The sequence below is a fragment of the Simochromis diagramma genome, unplaced genomic scaffold (genome assembly GCF_900408965.1).
Source record: "Simochromis diagramma unplaced genomic scaffold, fSimDia1.1 OVJJ01000596.1, whole genome shotgun sequence".
NCBI lineage: Eukaryota > Metazoa > Chordata > Actinopteri > Cichliformes > Cichlidae > Simochromis > Simochromis diagramma.
This window is the reverse complement of record NW_024387245.1, coordinates 6,133,088-6,147,364: the sequence shown is the minus strand read 5'-3', so window position 1 is coordinate 6,147,364 and position 14,277 is coordinate 6,133,088. Positions and strand designations below refer to the sequence as shown.

The following is a 14,277-nucleotide window of genomic DNA, read 5'->3' as shown; positions in this document are numbered from 1 at the left end:
TAAATTAAAGTCATTAAAGAAAATGGAGAATTTTACTGTACATCAGCCGACAAGTTTGCTCTCACCATCTAACACTGATGGCTCACCGTGTGCCTTGTTTTCCCAAAAAGTGATTATTTTTCACCTATAATCTGTCAGACCTATCTCTCATTAATGTTATCAAGTCATTTTGTAATAGAAAGAACAAGTAAAAATGTGAAATCCCTTTTTAGCGAGAAATTTCCATTAAAAATGCTTCAAAAATCACCAGCAGCATAATTACAGATTCCAGTTTAGTGACACCAATCAGTGGAAGTGAAGCAAAGTATACACCAACTAGCTCCTGTCAATTAAGGTAACCATGGCAATAGCACCAGTGTTAGGTGCATGGGTTTACATATATGTATGTTTTTTTGCATCGGACATACTTTTTAATACTCTAAAGAATGGTCTTTTAAACAGGGTACTTGATGGGGATTTACTCACTCGTGCAGTCAGCCTCAGCGGCCACCAAAGAAAGTTGACGACTTTCAGCTGCAGTTTCCTCCTGCTCATCGGGGCAAACACATTTCTCATAAAATCAGGTCAGGTCTCAAAAGCCAGTTAGAAGGAAGCTGAAGTTTATAATCTTTCAAACAGAGATCAGAGGGAGCGTCTCACTGATCAAACCCACTTCATGCATACATTCAAGGCAATTCATAAAACAACATTTGTCTATCACAACCAAATCATAACTTCCTGTGATGGCAACAACAAAAATCAGATTTCACCTTGAACGTATCCCAATAACTTGTTTTATTAAATAATAGGACTTTAATAATCTATAAATAATGTATTAAATGTCCCATATTTTCATGCAGGTACATAAGTGATTTGTGTCTGTGCATTTAGAGGTGCAAGTTTGTTCTTCGGTTTATTCATTAACTAGCTCTGGGTTGTTGAGAGAAGAAGAAGAAGAAGGAATAAACAGAGGCTTGTATAAACACAATAAACAATCCATAAATGATATTTTCACAATTCAAATAATTAAATAGCCTAAATTAGATTTAACATGTTACTTAGCTCAGTCTGTTGCGGCCTCCGGGCAGGTTAGTTGCTCCTCCCATTTATGGTGCTTATCTTAAAGTAAGCTAACATTTTTATGAAATTATCTTAAAACAATTTAAGCAGTAGCATTCTTCTCAAAATTCTTGCAAAGTCTCTAAAGCATCAGACTATTCCTTTAATGTCATTGCTTACTAATAGACAGGTTTCTATAGTAAAAAAAACAATATAGGCAACTTGAAATAATTTCAGTATGTTGTGTTCATAATACAGCACTTTAGTGTGCGAATAAAATAAGACTCAAGTATAAATAAGTTCAACACTCAAATAAGTACGAAGTCAAAGAGTCAGAAAGACTCTTACATTAGGCCAAAGCAACCACAATTGTATATTATGAAGCAAAAGTGTTTCACTTAGCGGTGTTGAAAGAAAAATGGCGCTCTCTAATTACTAATATAGTGTTAATCAACTAAATACTTTATGGCACAATATAGAATACATGGCACAGCCTGTTTAAAGGGTTGAACTAAGCTCTTGTAGTAGTAAATACTTCATCCAGTCTAAGAAATGCACTGCAGCAAACATATAAGTAACCACCATTATTTGTACATAATACTAATCTACACCACTAAAAATCTACTTCTATTCTTCAGCTGCAAAAATTAAGCTTTGAGAGTTTAAAGCATATATTTTTATTTGAGTCATGTAGTGTTGCAAGTTACGCTTGAGTTTATGCGAGTGGTGGTAAACAGAAAATGTGTATCCAGGGAAATTCAAAATATGATCACCTGATATTCTCAAAAAAAGCAAGGAAAGAGGATTAAATCCTGAACTTCAATGTCACAATTTTTCTAATAAAGATACTTCAAACCAAACCACCAGAGTTCTGTAGCTTTCAGTGACAAAGACATATTTCTGTGCTCATACTTGAATGGCTAAATGAATCGGATTCATTCTAACCAGGGCCGGCTCTTTAGCTCTGATGAAACTGACTGACATTCCTTCAGTTAGCTCACTTCACTTCATAACAAGCATGTCCCTGACTGCTCATTTAAAAAGAGCTCTCACAAATATCAACACACTATTTTTACAGAGTTTGTGGCAAGAGGATGAAAATGTCACTGATGACATCAGCTGTCACCTGACAAACATTAGGCACTCGTATAATACAGTGGCAGACTGCAGGTGCTGAAACTTTGTAGCACAAATTGTCCTCTTTCAGACTGGACCCGCGTGGATGCAACGAGACCCCCACAGAAGCTGAAGCTGGGTTAATGAGTGTAGCAATAAAGGTTGGCAGGGTATCAGAGCTGGGTGTCCTCTCTGGTGTCCATGCTGGACTCGTGTCTCTCTTTCAGGCTGCTGCTGTGGACAGGAGGCTCTTCGGGGACGTGAGCCAGAGGGTCCGAACGAATCAAGTAGCTGGGTGGGAGAAAGAGAGCAGAAAGCAATGAAATGCTGATGTATCTCGCTCATTATTAAAACTGCTCCATACTCACTCAGCTCACTGAAAAATGAAAGGTTACTGGTGGTTCCTAAGATACTTAAAAGTAAAATGGGAGGCAGATCCTTCAGCTTTCAGGCCCCTAATCTGTGGAACCAGCTTCCAGTTTGGATTCAGGAGACAGACACGCTCTCTAATTTTAAGATTATGATTAAAACTTTCCTTTTGATAATGCATATAGTTAGGGCTGAATCAGGTGACCCTGAAACCTCCCTTAGTTACGCTGCAACAGATCTAGAGTGCCGGGTGCTTCCCATGAGTGTTTCTTCACCACCTTTTTTCACTGTCTAAGTGTTTATACACCACTCAGTATCTAATAATTAGATATTATTCATCTCTCGCTCTCTTCCACAGCATGTCTTTTGTCATGCCCCCCTACACCTTAGCCTTAATTGGTCATGCCCTTCCCTGAGCCTGGTTCTGCCAGAGGTTTTTTCCTGTTAAAAGGGAATTTTTCCTTCCCACTGTCACCAAGTGCTTGCTCATAGGGGGTTGTCTGATTGTTGGAGTTTTTTCTCTATTATTGTAGCGTCTTTAATTTACAATTTAAGGCAATTGACGCAACTTACTGACATCACCTTTATTTACCCCTCTTTTATTTATATTCATAAGAGGTGTGCTTCTTGCCACCAGACAAAATTAAGTCCAGTACTCTTTTCGATTTCTGCTCATTAGTTGCAACATAATCTACTATAAAAACCAGCTAAGTCTTTATCTCTTTACAGCTTAGTTGCCTGACATAAAAGGTAAAGTTGTAGCACGTAAAACCCAAAACAATTAGTTAATATGCCATTTTTATGGATTTGCTCTACAAATTACATTCATTCATTAATAACATAAAAATATTGGCAATTCACTTTATTTTAATTATAGTGCGCACTAATATCTTACTGGCATTTTTTTTCTTTTTCCCTCACCGTTGAATAATTTGATGTCATCAGACATGTAAATACATCGAAATACATCGATGTGGAGGAAGGGAAATACACAGCGCAGCAACATAAAGTAGTAAAACTTACACAACATCATTGAGCTCCAGCCTAGTGTCAGGAGATGGGTTAATAAGGACATAGGAGAGAGTATTTTGGTGATCGTTCTGTTCATCTGAAACACAAACATCCCTACAGTCAAGCACAAAAGGCGATGCCATGATCAAACTGTATTTGCAGGATCATGAGTTGAATACCTTGTAGGTAACCCAGATTAACTCTGTTCATGACGTCACTGGCTGTCAGATTTGTCAGGTCATCTACAGGTACACAAACAGCAGTTAGATTAAAAACAATTAAGTACCGAGCTGTCGGTTTTCTCGTGTCTATCATTACCATATCCAGATGTGGGGAGGCCCAGGTGCCTCATGCGGTTGCGGACCAGTTCTGACAGCTCTTCCCTCTCAGAGCGCCTGTAGAGGTTGAGGCGCTGCTGGGCAATGCGCTGGGCATTTTCTTTGCTCGAATCCCGGCTTGCCCCCTGCCACCGCACACTTTTCTTACTCAGACGCCGAGCCCACTGCATGCTCTTCTTCCTCAGCAGGGGGTGATCGGATGGGTCGTTGTTGCGAGACTCGTCCCCCTTATCCTTTGTGTCCTCGCAGTCATCAACGCTGACTGACACCTGCGACTAAGGTGGCGAGACAATAAGTTACATTTACACATCTTTAAAGAAGGGAGGCTGACCATTATTCATTGAGGTAAATCATTTTCTTCTGTTTTTAGTTTTTGCTCAAGCACCAAAATGAGATCTCAATGGAAATACATCACTGCATACATTCATTTGTTTTTTGTGTATTTAATAAATAAGTTCTTGGACTGGAGATTGATAGCCTGACATCTTGCTTAGATCTCACCTCAGAAGTACAGAAAATGTGTGACTCAGTTCGATAGATCCCAATAGGAATTTCAGCACTAGAGGAGCAGAGCTTCTGGAACAGTCTCCCATAAGTGCCAATCCATAGATCCTCCTCTTTTACTTTCATCTAGAACAGCACATGATAGCATATTCTATTAGGGCATATGGGCTGCACTGTGCTTCTTTCTTTTCATTAATTCTGTTCTTCTGTCACACTCACAGCACACAGGTATCCTGATCCTGGGGTGGTATCCAGCCCCAGCAGCAGTCTTGCAATAAGGATCATGTAGTCCTTCACAAAAGACTAACAAAGAATAGCAGAAAATTACTTGTATCGCTTCATACATACACATACACATAGCCATGACAGCTATGAATGCAATAGAAAAAAAACGGGAAACCTTTTAATCAGTCACTGAACACAAGAGGGCACTTGTGCTTTATGATGGTAACACTGCTCACCATCTTCAGGTGATGCTGTTTTTCTGCTGCTATGAGCCATCATTCAGACATTACTCATTTCTTTCACCTAGTGTTAAAAAAGAGTCACCTCAGACTACGCATTTCGCTGCAAGTGTGTACCAACCTGGTAGAGCAGGGTGTCCAGCATGCTGATACTGAAGACTCTGCCCGCAGCGAAGGGTAGGCGAAACATGAAGGCCAAGTTGGAGCCTTTGTCACGCTCCTTCTGTGGGGGAGAGACAGGACACACATAAAGCAAAGCATCTGTAAAGGCCTACAGGGCAACTAACCGTAAGCTCCCTCATGCTGTTTTTACCTTTTCCAACTTAGAGAGAGAGTATGAGTAGCAGTCCTTCGCTCTGAACTGCATGAATCTCATGTTGGATGGGTGAGTAAGCTCTGTGATTATACTGAGACTGGGAAACAACCTTGAGTGGGAGAAAGTGATAGAAAAAAAAAGAGGAATTAGAAGCTCAGGCATCATTTCATAACAAACTGACTGCGCTTCATGAATAATATATGAACGACTGGAAAAAATGCTCACTTTACCTGAACATTGTCTGCACGTTGACAATAGTTTTGGCATCGGCCATGTAATCTTCCTCGGCGCTCATGGTGCTCTCTTTATCCACAACGACCAGGTTATCGGCGTAGATGATCCCGCACTGGAGCAGGCTGTCCAGACTGAAATATACACACACAATAAAAAAGCAGAATATAATATAAAAAAGCGAATGTAATAAATATCAAAAATGAAAATGAAAGCAGAAAATTATGTGACAGTCTCACTTGTCTATGGATCCAGCCATGTAGTAGACCATTGGGAAACAGCAGATGGCCTCCAAGAAGTGATTATCAGGCCTGAGGGAAGTATATATGGTGCATTTAGCTTCCATGAACCTTATTACATGAATATATAACAGATTTTAAAGAGATAAGTGTATCATTCAAGCATAGAAAAGTTGTAGCCCAAGCTTCCTTTCTCTGAAAACATGTTGGCGTCCTCTAGTACTTTTTAAATATTTTGCTGTGTGTAGCCACACTTCTGATATTATGTAAATATAGTGTTACTAATGATGTTTATCTTTCTGTCTTATGTAAAGAGTGTTGAACTGCTGCACTGTAAAAAGAGCTACACAAAAAGTGAATAGTATTTCTTGTAGACATGCCATTTCTTGTCATTTTGTTTAATGTGCAGCGGTGAATTATAATAACATGAGATGGGCCAAATTTGAAATATTGAGCATTTGATCATTCAAATCTCAGCTGGCAAAATGAGCACTTAAAGCACTTAAATGGTAGCTTTAATTCCCTGTTAGTGTCTTCAGGCTGAGGGATGGGTCCACTCAGAGAGATTTAGCTGCTGACAGAACGTCACTGCATATGCATCTGCCCAGTCCTGCTGACTAGAGACCCAAGGCTGTCGTAAGTGCGTGGGTGTTTGTATTTGTATGCGTGTGACACCAATAGGAAGAGAGAAAGAGAGAAAGAGAGAGCGCCGCATGAACGGAGAGTTATTGTTATCTGTCTGTTTCCATGAGAGTCCTGAGAGCTGGCATGTGGGGGCTGAAAGGGACACATCAGGGCTGTGGATGAAAGCCTGCGTAGTGCTCTCCAAAGAAATCATTTTCTCCATCTTTTCCTCCCCTTGTAGCAATCTAAATCATTCAGGTTCAAGGCAAAGCAAGTTACCATGGTGACCGTCTGGAGGTACAGAGAGCAGCGTTTTTATTTTCTTTGTCACTCAAAACACACCGTCACTGCAAGCGGTACAGCACTAACCTAACATCAGGGCTGACAATGGAGTCCCGCCTCCACAGCCGTGTCCTAAGTGCTCGGCTGACGCAGGCTTTTAACATACATAATGTTTCCCGGTGTGAAACGGTGAAGGATGGAGTGAAGGGAGAAAAAAGGGACAGTGTGCGTGTGGCAGGCGTGTGTGCGCGCCGCGAGGGCGAACTCACGGGTTATCCAACAGCAAGACAATAGGGTTGAGTTCTTTCCTGGGTCTGTAATAGGCTCTGAGAGGCACTATGAAGTTATAGAGACCGTTCCCTGCTGTTTCGGCTGAAACGATTATGAGCTTGTTTTTAAACCCGTACGCTTTGGCATCCTCGAAGCTGTTGTGCCTGCACCCCTGCAAAGACAGAAAAAACTCAGAAACATGGAGGTATTTCAGGATTGCTTTTATGAAGTGAAGGACAGAGAGAGGAGAGAGGGAGTGATTGAGGCAGTAAGTAATTTGAGTGACTAAGTTGAAGGAACATCGACTGCCCACCTGGTCCAGACGTAGGCAGCAAAACGGGGCTTTTTCAGCCAACAGATGGCAAAGGGTGGGCGAGCTCCCAATGTACGGAGAGTTAGGGGGATAACCTTTCACATACCTGGCAACAAATCAAAAAAGCATGAACGACACATTTCATAAACCATACAGGACTTTCCTTTCCTTTATTTTTTAATAAAAACACCCAAACTGGCCTCTGTTACTTGGAGAAAAAAAAGGAAATATGAAGGAGTATCTTTATTATATGTACAGCACATTAGCACGGGCCACTACAGAAATCTAACAGGTAAGAAACATTGTTTGTTTGTTTGAGGGTTGTTGTTTTTTTGCATAATATATAGGCGGGATACTACAAAACAGTGAAGAAAATAGTTGTATTAAACATTAAGTTTGTCTTAATTTGCACATGGATGTATGCCTGGTATTCAGAATGCTGGCATATATTAAATGTGTATTTTATGTCACCATGGCTGAAGTTCATGTTGTTCTTGTTCAAGTTGAACAAGAACAACATGAACCCATGCCAGCATGCTAAAGTTCATGTTGTGAACTTAAACAAGAATGCAAACTTAAAGTGACTGCAGAAATACAAGATTACAAAAAATTATGTTCTATCTGAGAAACATTTAAGCCTAATAAATAACGAGTAATCATACTCGCTAATAATACTCCCTGCTGTTTTTTTTAAATCAGTTTCTTTAGGTGTGGTTTCTGCTCGGTCTCCTTGTAAATAGGTTTAGGAATAGACTGTATATAATAGATGGAAGTCGCTACCATCTAAAATTGTGTCATATTTTACAAAACAAACATCAGTGGCAGTGACTAAGACCATAATCATTACGAAGTTGTTAACTGAAGTTATAAATAAAATGAGCAATGGGCTCGTAGACTTCAATACCTTTTAATTGTGAAGCCAGATATTTTGAACCTTGCTGTCCAGTAAAAACAACGTAGATTCAAAAAAGATACATAAACACTATGAACACAGAAGCTATGTCCATCTTTTAGATACAGTTAATGGCTTTAACGTGCATTTTCACAGCAAGAGAGTCCTGGTTTTGAATCCAGTTACCATCTGCCACCTTTTTGTGTGTGTTTTTTATGTCCTCCCTGTCAGCTGGTAATTCTCAAAGATGTGAGAGTGAATGGCTGGCTCTCTGAGAACAACATGAACTTCAGCCATGGTGACATAAAATACACATTTAATACCTGCCAGCATTCTGAATACAAGGCATACATCCATGTGCAAATTAAGACAATCTTAATGTTTAATACAACTATGTTTGTCTGGCAGGGTGTAACCTGCCTTTCCCTCTATGAGAGCTGGTTTAGACTCCAGTCTTCCCACTACCCCGAACTGGACCAGAAGTTAAGAAAATAGACTGGTGGTATTAAACTGTGTGTGTTTACATGTGCACAGAAAACCAGAATCCTTACTCTGTAGATGAGTGGCCTTTTTCATCTGTGAAGACCGCGTCATCTTCTGATTGGTCACTTAGCAGGTCACATGGCAAGATTGAGGCAGAGTCTGCTAATTCCTGAACCGGAGCAATGCTCGGCCTACGACTTCCAGTTCCATTTACTGTAGGTGGGACCAGTTTACCTACTGGGGCGTCAGGAGGGGTTGTATTCTGAAGATCCATGGCAACCGTACCTGTAAATACATCCATTCTGGTTCATATGAATCTCAGTCCTAAGTTTGATCGAACGTGATCAGTTTGTTTTCTTTCTCACCCATGCTGGCAATGATGCTGTGGACAGGAAGCTGTGAAGGCCCATCAAAGAGTCCCCCAGCAGGACCACCCTTCTTCTCCTCCTGGTTGAAGATGAAGGCTGAGTTTTCCTCCTTGGTGATGTTAATGTAGTAGCATGTGTCTGTAGAAGCCATGATGTGGCGTGGCCCAGGGTTTAACAGGATGCTCTTGTTGTCTTCCCTCTTTATACCAATCAGACAAACACCATACCTGGGGATCACATACCTGCCGTTAGACTAAAGCGCCTGAACGACCTGCTTGATGGAAGACTGAGGACAAAAGAAAAAGAGCAGTTCTACTTGTAAGTTTAAAGACTAGATTTTCAGATTGGATGAGCACAGAAACTTCAAATTAAAACTGAAAATTCAGTAGTACGTCTTTTAATTGCTTAAAAGCTATTAAGAGCTTTAATAAGATTTGCAATCTTAAAGCATATTTGTTGGTGTTTCTGCTCATTCTTTCTCATCTAAACAGATATATCTTATCAGAGTTGTCATCAAAGAGGTATAAGTTTGAGGTATTATTAGCTAATTATATTTTACAGCATGAAAAAAAGAAAAACTTTAATTTGCATCTTAATGAGAGCTCCAAGATTAATAATTAACCTCCATGCATATTAAATGTACTTGTTGTCTTAAATGTTCTTGTTATTCCTATATCAAATAAATTTTCATTATAGCACTTTGCTAAAATTATACAAAACAGGTGTTAAGAAATACTGAGCTTTCCTTGATAACCTGATACAATCCCACAAAAGATCATCTGACTGATATTGTTTTGCAGCTAGTTCAATTGCTAATATGATATGCCGTTCTCTCTTAGAACCCGATGAATAGCAGATTTTAGTTTGAACACAACACTAATACCTCTCGCTGATGGCAGTGGACTCTTCCAGCAGGACAAAGCGACTACTAGACTGTACATGAAAGACATGGGAACACAAGAAAACCCCCAAAGTGGAGCTTCTTACGTCCTATTTTGATGGAGCATCAGTATGATTCTTATGTCATGTCCAAACACCATAGGCACAGCCACATGCTCCTTATCCAGGGGTTGAAGGAGGTTGGAACAATCCAGAACGGCATCTACAGTTAACGAGTTGTTACATCTGAGTGGTAGTTGCACAAAATACTGTCAAGCAACATCTGTTTTTACGAGCTGCATTGTGGTTCTCCTTTTAACTGATGCCACTGAGGCAGTTAAGTCAACAGATGACCCCGCCTGCATGTATCCTTTTTTTCATTTCATCCCTGCAATGCGCTCATGGTTCAGATAAGAAGTTGTGTTTGTGGTACTTGGTAAGTGGAGCAAGCGTAAGCAGAGTAATTTTTTAAAAGTAGCACATAATTTCGAATTGAATGTTTCGGTCCATTTTACTAAAAAAGATAGTAAGAGCAGGTTAGACTGGGTAGTTTTTCAGTGATGTTGTTTAGTGTACAGTGATGAACTGTGTTAATTTAATTTAGTGTAATTTTACTTTATTTAGAAAGAGGGGCAATACATATTAATGAACATTTTAACAAATGTAAATATGCCAGATTATAGCCTTGGGCTAATTTCCATCTGCAGACCCTCTGCCAGGTTGGTGTTACACACAAAATAGTCAAAACATACAAAGACACTATTTACAGATCATGTGACAAGGATTTAAACAGTGATTACATCATATTAGAACAAACAATGACAAGAGGAGTGGACAACAGAGGACAATACAGAGAACAATAACGGAAACACATCAATTATATTGCACAAACCCCAGTATTACACATGCCCTGACTGTCGGGTTATTGCACTGACCCATCACATTAATAGTTGTTTCCCTTTTTGTAATACACTAACTCTTTTTCACATCTAATATAAAGCATGATTAATTAAACATGATCATGTTTGTGCGTCCCTCAGCCACCCTTTTAAGTGACTTTTAAAGATACAAAGACTTGTACTTTCCCTGACAGTGGAAGACTATTCCAGAAGCTCACTCCTTGATACGACAGAGCATTCTGTGAAAAGGTGGTCCGTCTAAATGCCCATTCACAATCACCTCTCACAGTGGCTCGAGTCAGTCGAGACCCGACAACACTGCTAGACTTTTGTTTAATAAGATCACTCATTGGTGGAGGTGCCAGACCATATATAACTTTGTATATTAGACAGACAGGTGCTGAACTGGTGCAGGGCAGACTGTGGTATCTTTGGTCACTGCTAAATTAGGTTGTGTGTAGCACCAGAGACAGTGTAACAGAGAGACATGAGACACAATTCTAAATTGAAAATTATGGAAAATTATTGGACGGAAAGAAGAAGCCCCTAAAGTCTTATGTGTGTGCAAAGCCAGCATAATTTTAGGCAGCCTTCATCAGATATAACTGAATATACTGGACATGAAGTTTTTAGGTCTCATTAACCTTTGAAATGAAATTAATTTAGATAAAGCTTCAAATTCATTCTAACTATTTAATCTTGAATAGTTTTTAAACTTTAAACTCTGCCCTATGCAGAACAGTTGTTTGATGGGTCTTAAAGGTGCTGATAGGTGGATTTAGATACCTTTGGACAGAGACAAGCTAACGCTTCTACTTATTTCCGGTTTTCAAGCCATGATTAGCTAACTGATTGATGCTAGTAGCTTTATTTGCAAAGGACGGATATAAGGACGATATCAACTTCCTTTTATAATTCTAGGCAAGACAGTATTTGGCACAGCTTTTTCTTCAAACAAGAGCAGAAGTGTTATCTAAACATGCATGAAATTAAAACCAGTGTTTTTGTAGTCTGCGGCACACAGAATATGACTTTCAGCAGAAAAGCACTGCTGAAGCACTTAATGCTGTGTAACACTAAGCTAAACAGACAAGCAAACATTTTAATCTCTGAGGGAGATGCATTTGCTTACAAAGCTACTCACTTCTTGTGAGCATGAAAGGAGGCATATGTGAAGCTTTTGCCATTGTACTCTCCAAAGAACTTGCTGTCACACACTTTGATGTGGTAGACCTCGTTGCCGGAGCAACATCCATACATCCTCTGCCACTGCTCCGGGGATTGCTGTCCTTCTCTGGAATCATTTAGAGGAAATACAGACGGATGGGTAAATTTAACACGTAAACCTATTCAGTCTATTCAGCATCAGTGATAATCATCAGTTGTGAAAGAAAAACTCTTCTTTGCTGCACACCTACCTCTAGACCCTTGGGGTCTCAAAAGTCTCCTGGCGAAAGCAGGCAGCTCAATTTATCTGTGTCAGTCAGGCAGTTTTGTGCTAATATGCCCTTTGTAATGACTTCCGGTTATTACTGTAATTGTTCAAGTGCTTTGATGGAGTTTAATGGGCTGTGAGAGATGCTCAGAACAACCCCAAGGTGGTGGTTTACAGACTTGCTTCTTAGTAGTTATTAATATTTGCATAAGAAGACATGTAAATTGGATTTCTCACTCTAACTTTCATATTTCTGAGTAAAAGGAAAAATAACATGCTTGTGACGGTTGGTAACTCCTGATCCCCTTTTATTTCCCACTGCAGCGCCATGATGAGCTGCATGTCACTAAAACCTAGCGTTTCACACAAAACGCCCACACAAGCGAAGGAAACATGCAGAATGAAATACGGTACGTTCAGGTACATATTGTTACACCTGTGTGGAAAATGTCTGCAATTTTAAAAATTCACAATAGAAAATACACAAAGCTTTTTTTTTTCTGAAGGCTTGACAGGAACACAGCAAGCACTAACTAAAGCCTATTTATTCTTCTTTAATGCTGTTTCCCTCGAGCACTGAAATCAGCTTTTAAGCGAGATCTGTTTGCATGCTGTGAAAAAATCATTTTCCACTGGAGTGCTTTTCATACGGCGTTACAAAGGAAACACATGCTAAAAAAATCAATCTCAGTGGCGGCTGTTCTCTCTTTTGGTGCACTCTCTCCTACATCCTGCTGAGCTTCACAATGAGCTGGGACTTTTGTCTTTGGCTTGGCTTTCTCACCTCTCTGTGGCAGCTCCATGGGCCCTATTTATGCATCAGCAGACATGAAAATGTGAAGAAATTTGAACTTTGCAGTCTCACTAAGGAGTAATCAAACAGCCTGAGGAGGTTTTGTAGAAGAACTGACCGTCCACGGGAAGTGTGTACAAGGAGTGTGACCAAAGTGGAGGTGGCAGGGCAAACACAGTTGAGAGCCAGCATGGCGTACTTGAACTCTTCCTCGCAAACAACATGATCTGAAAATGAAGAAAATAGTTGATCAGCAGAGCTGGCTGAGAACTACTCACAGTACTCTACAACTTGCACTAATGTTATAATGGGGTGATTATATTATGTGTCACTGTACAAAGTTGTATCAGCCCCATCATCACTGCAAAGGCAAGTATATGATAAGGCTTAGCCAAGGTCATGTGTGCATTTACTTGTGTGCACAATCAGAGCTGTCTTACAGATTTGTATTTGTTAACAAATACACTTAACTCCCCAAATTCTTGCTAAATCACAATCTCATTAATTTTTACAGTACATGCTGGTGTTATGGGGAGTTACACATTTATGCTGAGCTAAGCTAATCTACTCTTGGCTTTAGCCTGACATTTAAACCTGAAATAGCTAACTGTATGGGCAGTTGTTAGGTGTAAAAGAACAAACTGGAAGGTTTATAAATGTCTGATTACCACAGACTGAACAAAAGCTACTGGTAAATAGACTCACTGGCCATTTCATTATGTACACCTAGCTAGTACTCGGTTGGACCTCTTTTTTTCTGAAGTACTCAGAACACCCATCTGGCACGGGCAACCATGTCATGTTCAAAGTCACTTAAATCAGCTTTCTTCTCCATTCTGATGCTCACTTTGAACTTCAGCACGTCGCTTTAACCAAACATGCCTATATCCACTAAGTTGCTGCCATGTGATTGATTAGCTGCTTGTGCTAACGAGATGTTGAACAGGTATACCAAATGAAGTGACCAATGAGTGTATATGAAGGGAAAGAAGTGGGCTGTAAAAGAATTCCCCATTTGCTTTTTTTATGGGCAAAAAAATAATTTCTGTTGTTTTGTCTGAGCACACCACCACAGTGCATTTTAAACCACACAATCAAGCTTTGATTAAAAGTTCAGACTTTAATTCAAGGGGTGAATAAAAGGGTTTAATAAAAGTGTTGCACTAGCTGTTTAGGAATTACAGCCATTTTTATATATAGTTCCTATTTAGCCAGATGTCCAAAGGTCATTGGACTGATAAACAGCTTCATGGTCAGGTGAGGCCTCTCCCCTCATTATTCCATATCAAATAAAGCGGATAAAAACTCTCAGCTTCAGTTGACCTTAACTGTTTACATTTAAATCCACCATGATGATGTACAGAGGCAAAATTACAAAACAACTGTGTCATTGTCTAAAAACTTACTGACTTG

The 14,277-nt window shown here is 39.8% G+C and overlaps 1 protein-coding gene across 5 annotated transcripts in view; it reads right to left on the bottom strand.

Annotated features, from left to right (window-relative positions):
* Nucleotides 1-759: 759 nt before the first annotated feature.
* The window catches only part of kcnt1a (potassium sodium-activated channel subfamily T member 1a), a 38,272-nt gene continuing 24,754 nt past the window's right edge, over nucleotides 760-14,277 (bottom strand). For all 5 annotated transcript variants that reach the window (XM_040000115.1, XM_040000117.1, XM_040000118.1 and 2 more), the window contains 16 exons: nucleotides 12,983-13,091; nucleotides 11,781-11,930; nucleotides 8,856-9,085; nucleotides 8,559-8,775; nucleotides 7,116-7,221; nucleotides 6,802-6,974; nucleotides 5,627-5,698; nucleotides 5,387-5,521; nucleotides 5,154-5,265; nucleotides 4,962-5,063; nucleotides 4,596-4,679; nucleotides 4,374-4,502; nucleotides 3,853-4,147; nucleotides 3,714-3,776; nucleotides 3,547-3,631; nucleotides 760-2,445 (listed from right to left, as the gene is read on the bottom strand). In XM_040000115.1, the coding sequence (XP_039856049.1) occupies nucleotides 2,328-2,445; nucleotides 3,547-3,631; nucleotides 3,714-3,776; nucleotides 3,853-4,147; nucleotides 4,374-4,502; nucleotides 4,596-4,679; nucleotides 4,962-5,063; nucleotides 5,154-5,265; nucleotides 5,387-5,521; nucleotides 5,627-5,698; nucleotides 6,802-6,974; nucleotides 7,116-7,221; nucleotides 8,559-8,775; nucleotides 8,856-9,085; nucleotides 11,781-11,930; nucleotides 12,983-13,091 (2,180 nt within the window). In that variant the 3' untranslated portion in view covers nucleotides 760-2,327. The remainder of the gene's footprint in view (nucleotides 2,446-3,546; nucleotides 3,632-3,713; nucleotides 3,777-3,852; nucleotides 4,148-4,373; nucleotides 4,503-4,595; nucleotides 4,680-4,961; nucleotides 5,064-5,153; nucleotides 5,266-5,386; nucleotides 5,522-5,626; nucleotides 5,699-6,801; nucleotides 6,975-7,115; nucleotides 7,222-8,558; nucleotides 8,776-8,855; nucleotides 9,086-11,780; nucleotides 11,931-12,982; nucleotides 13,092-14,277) is intronic.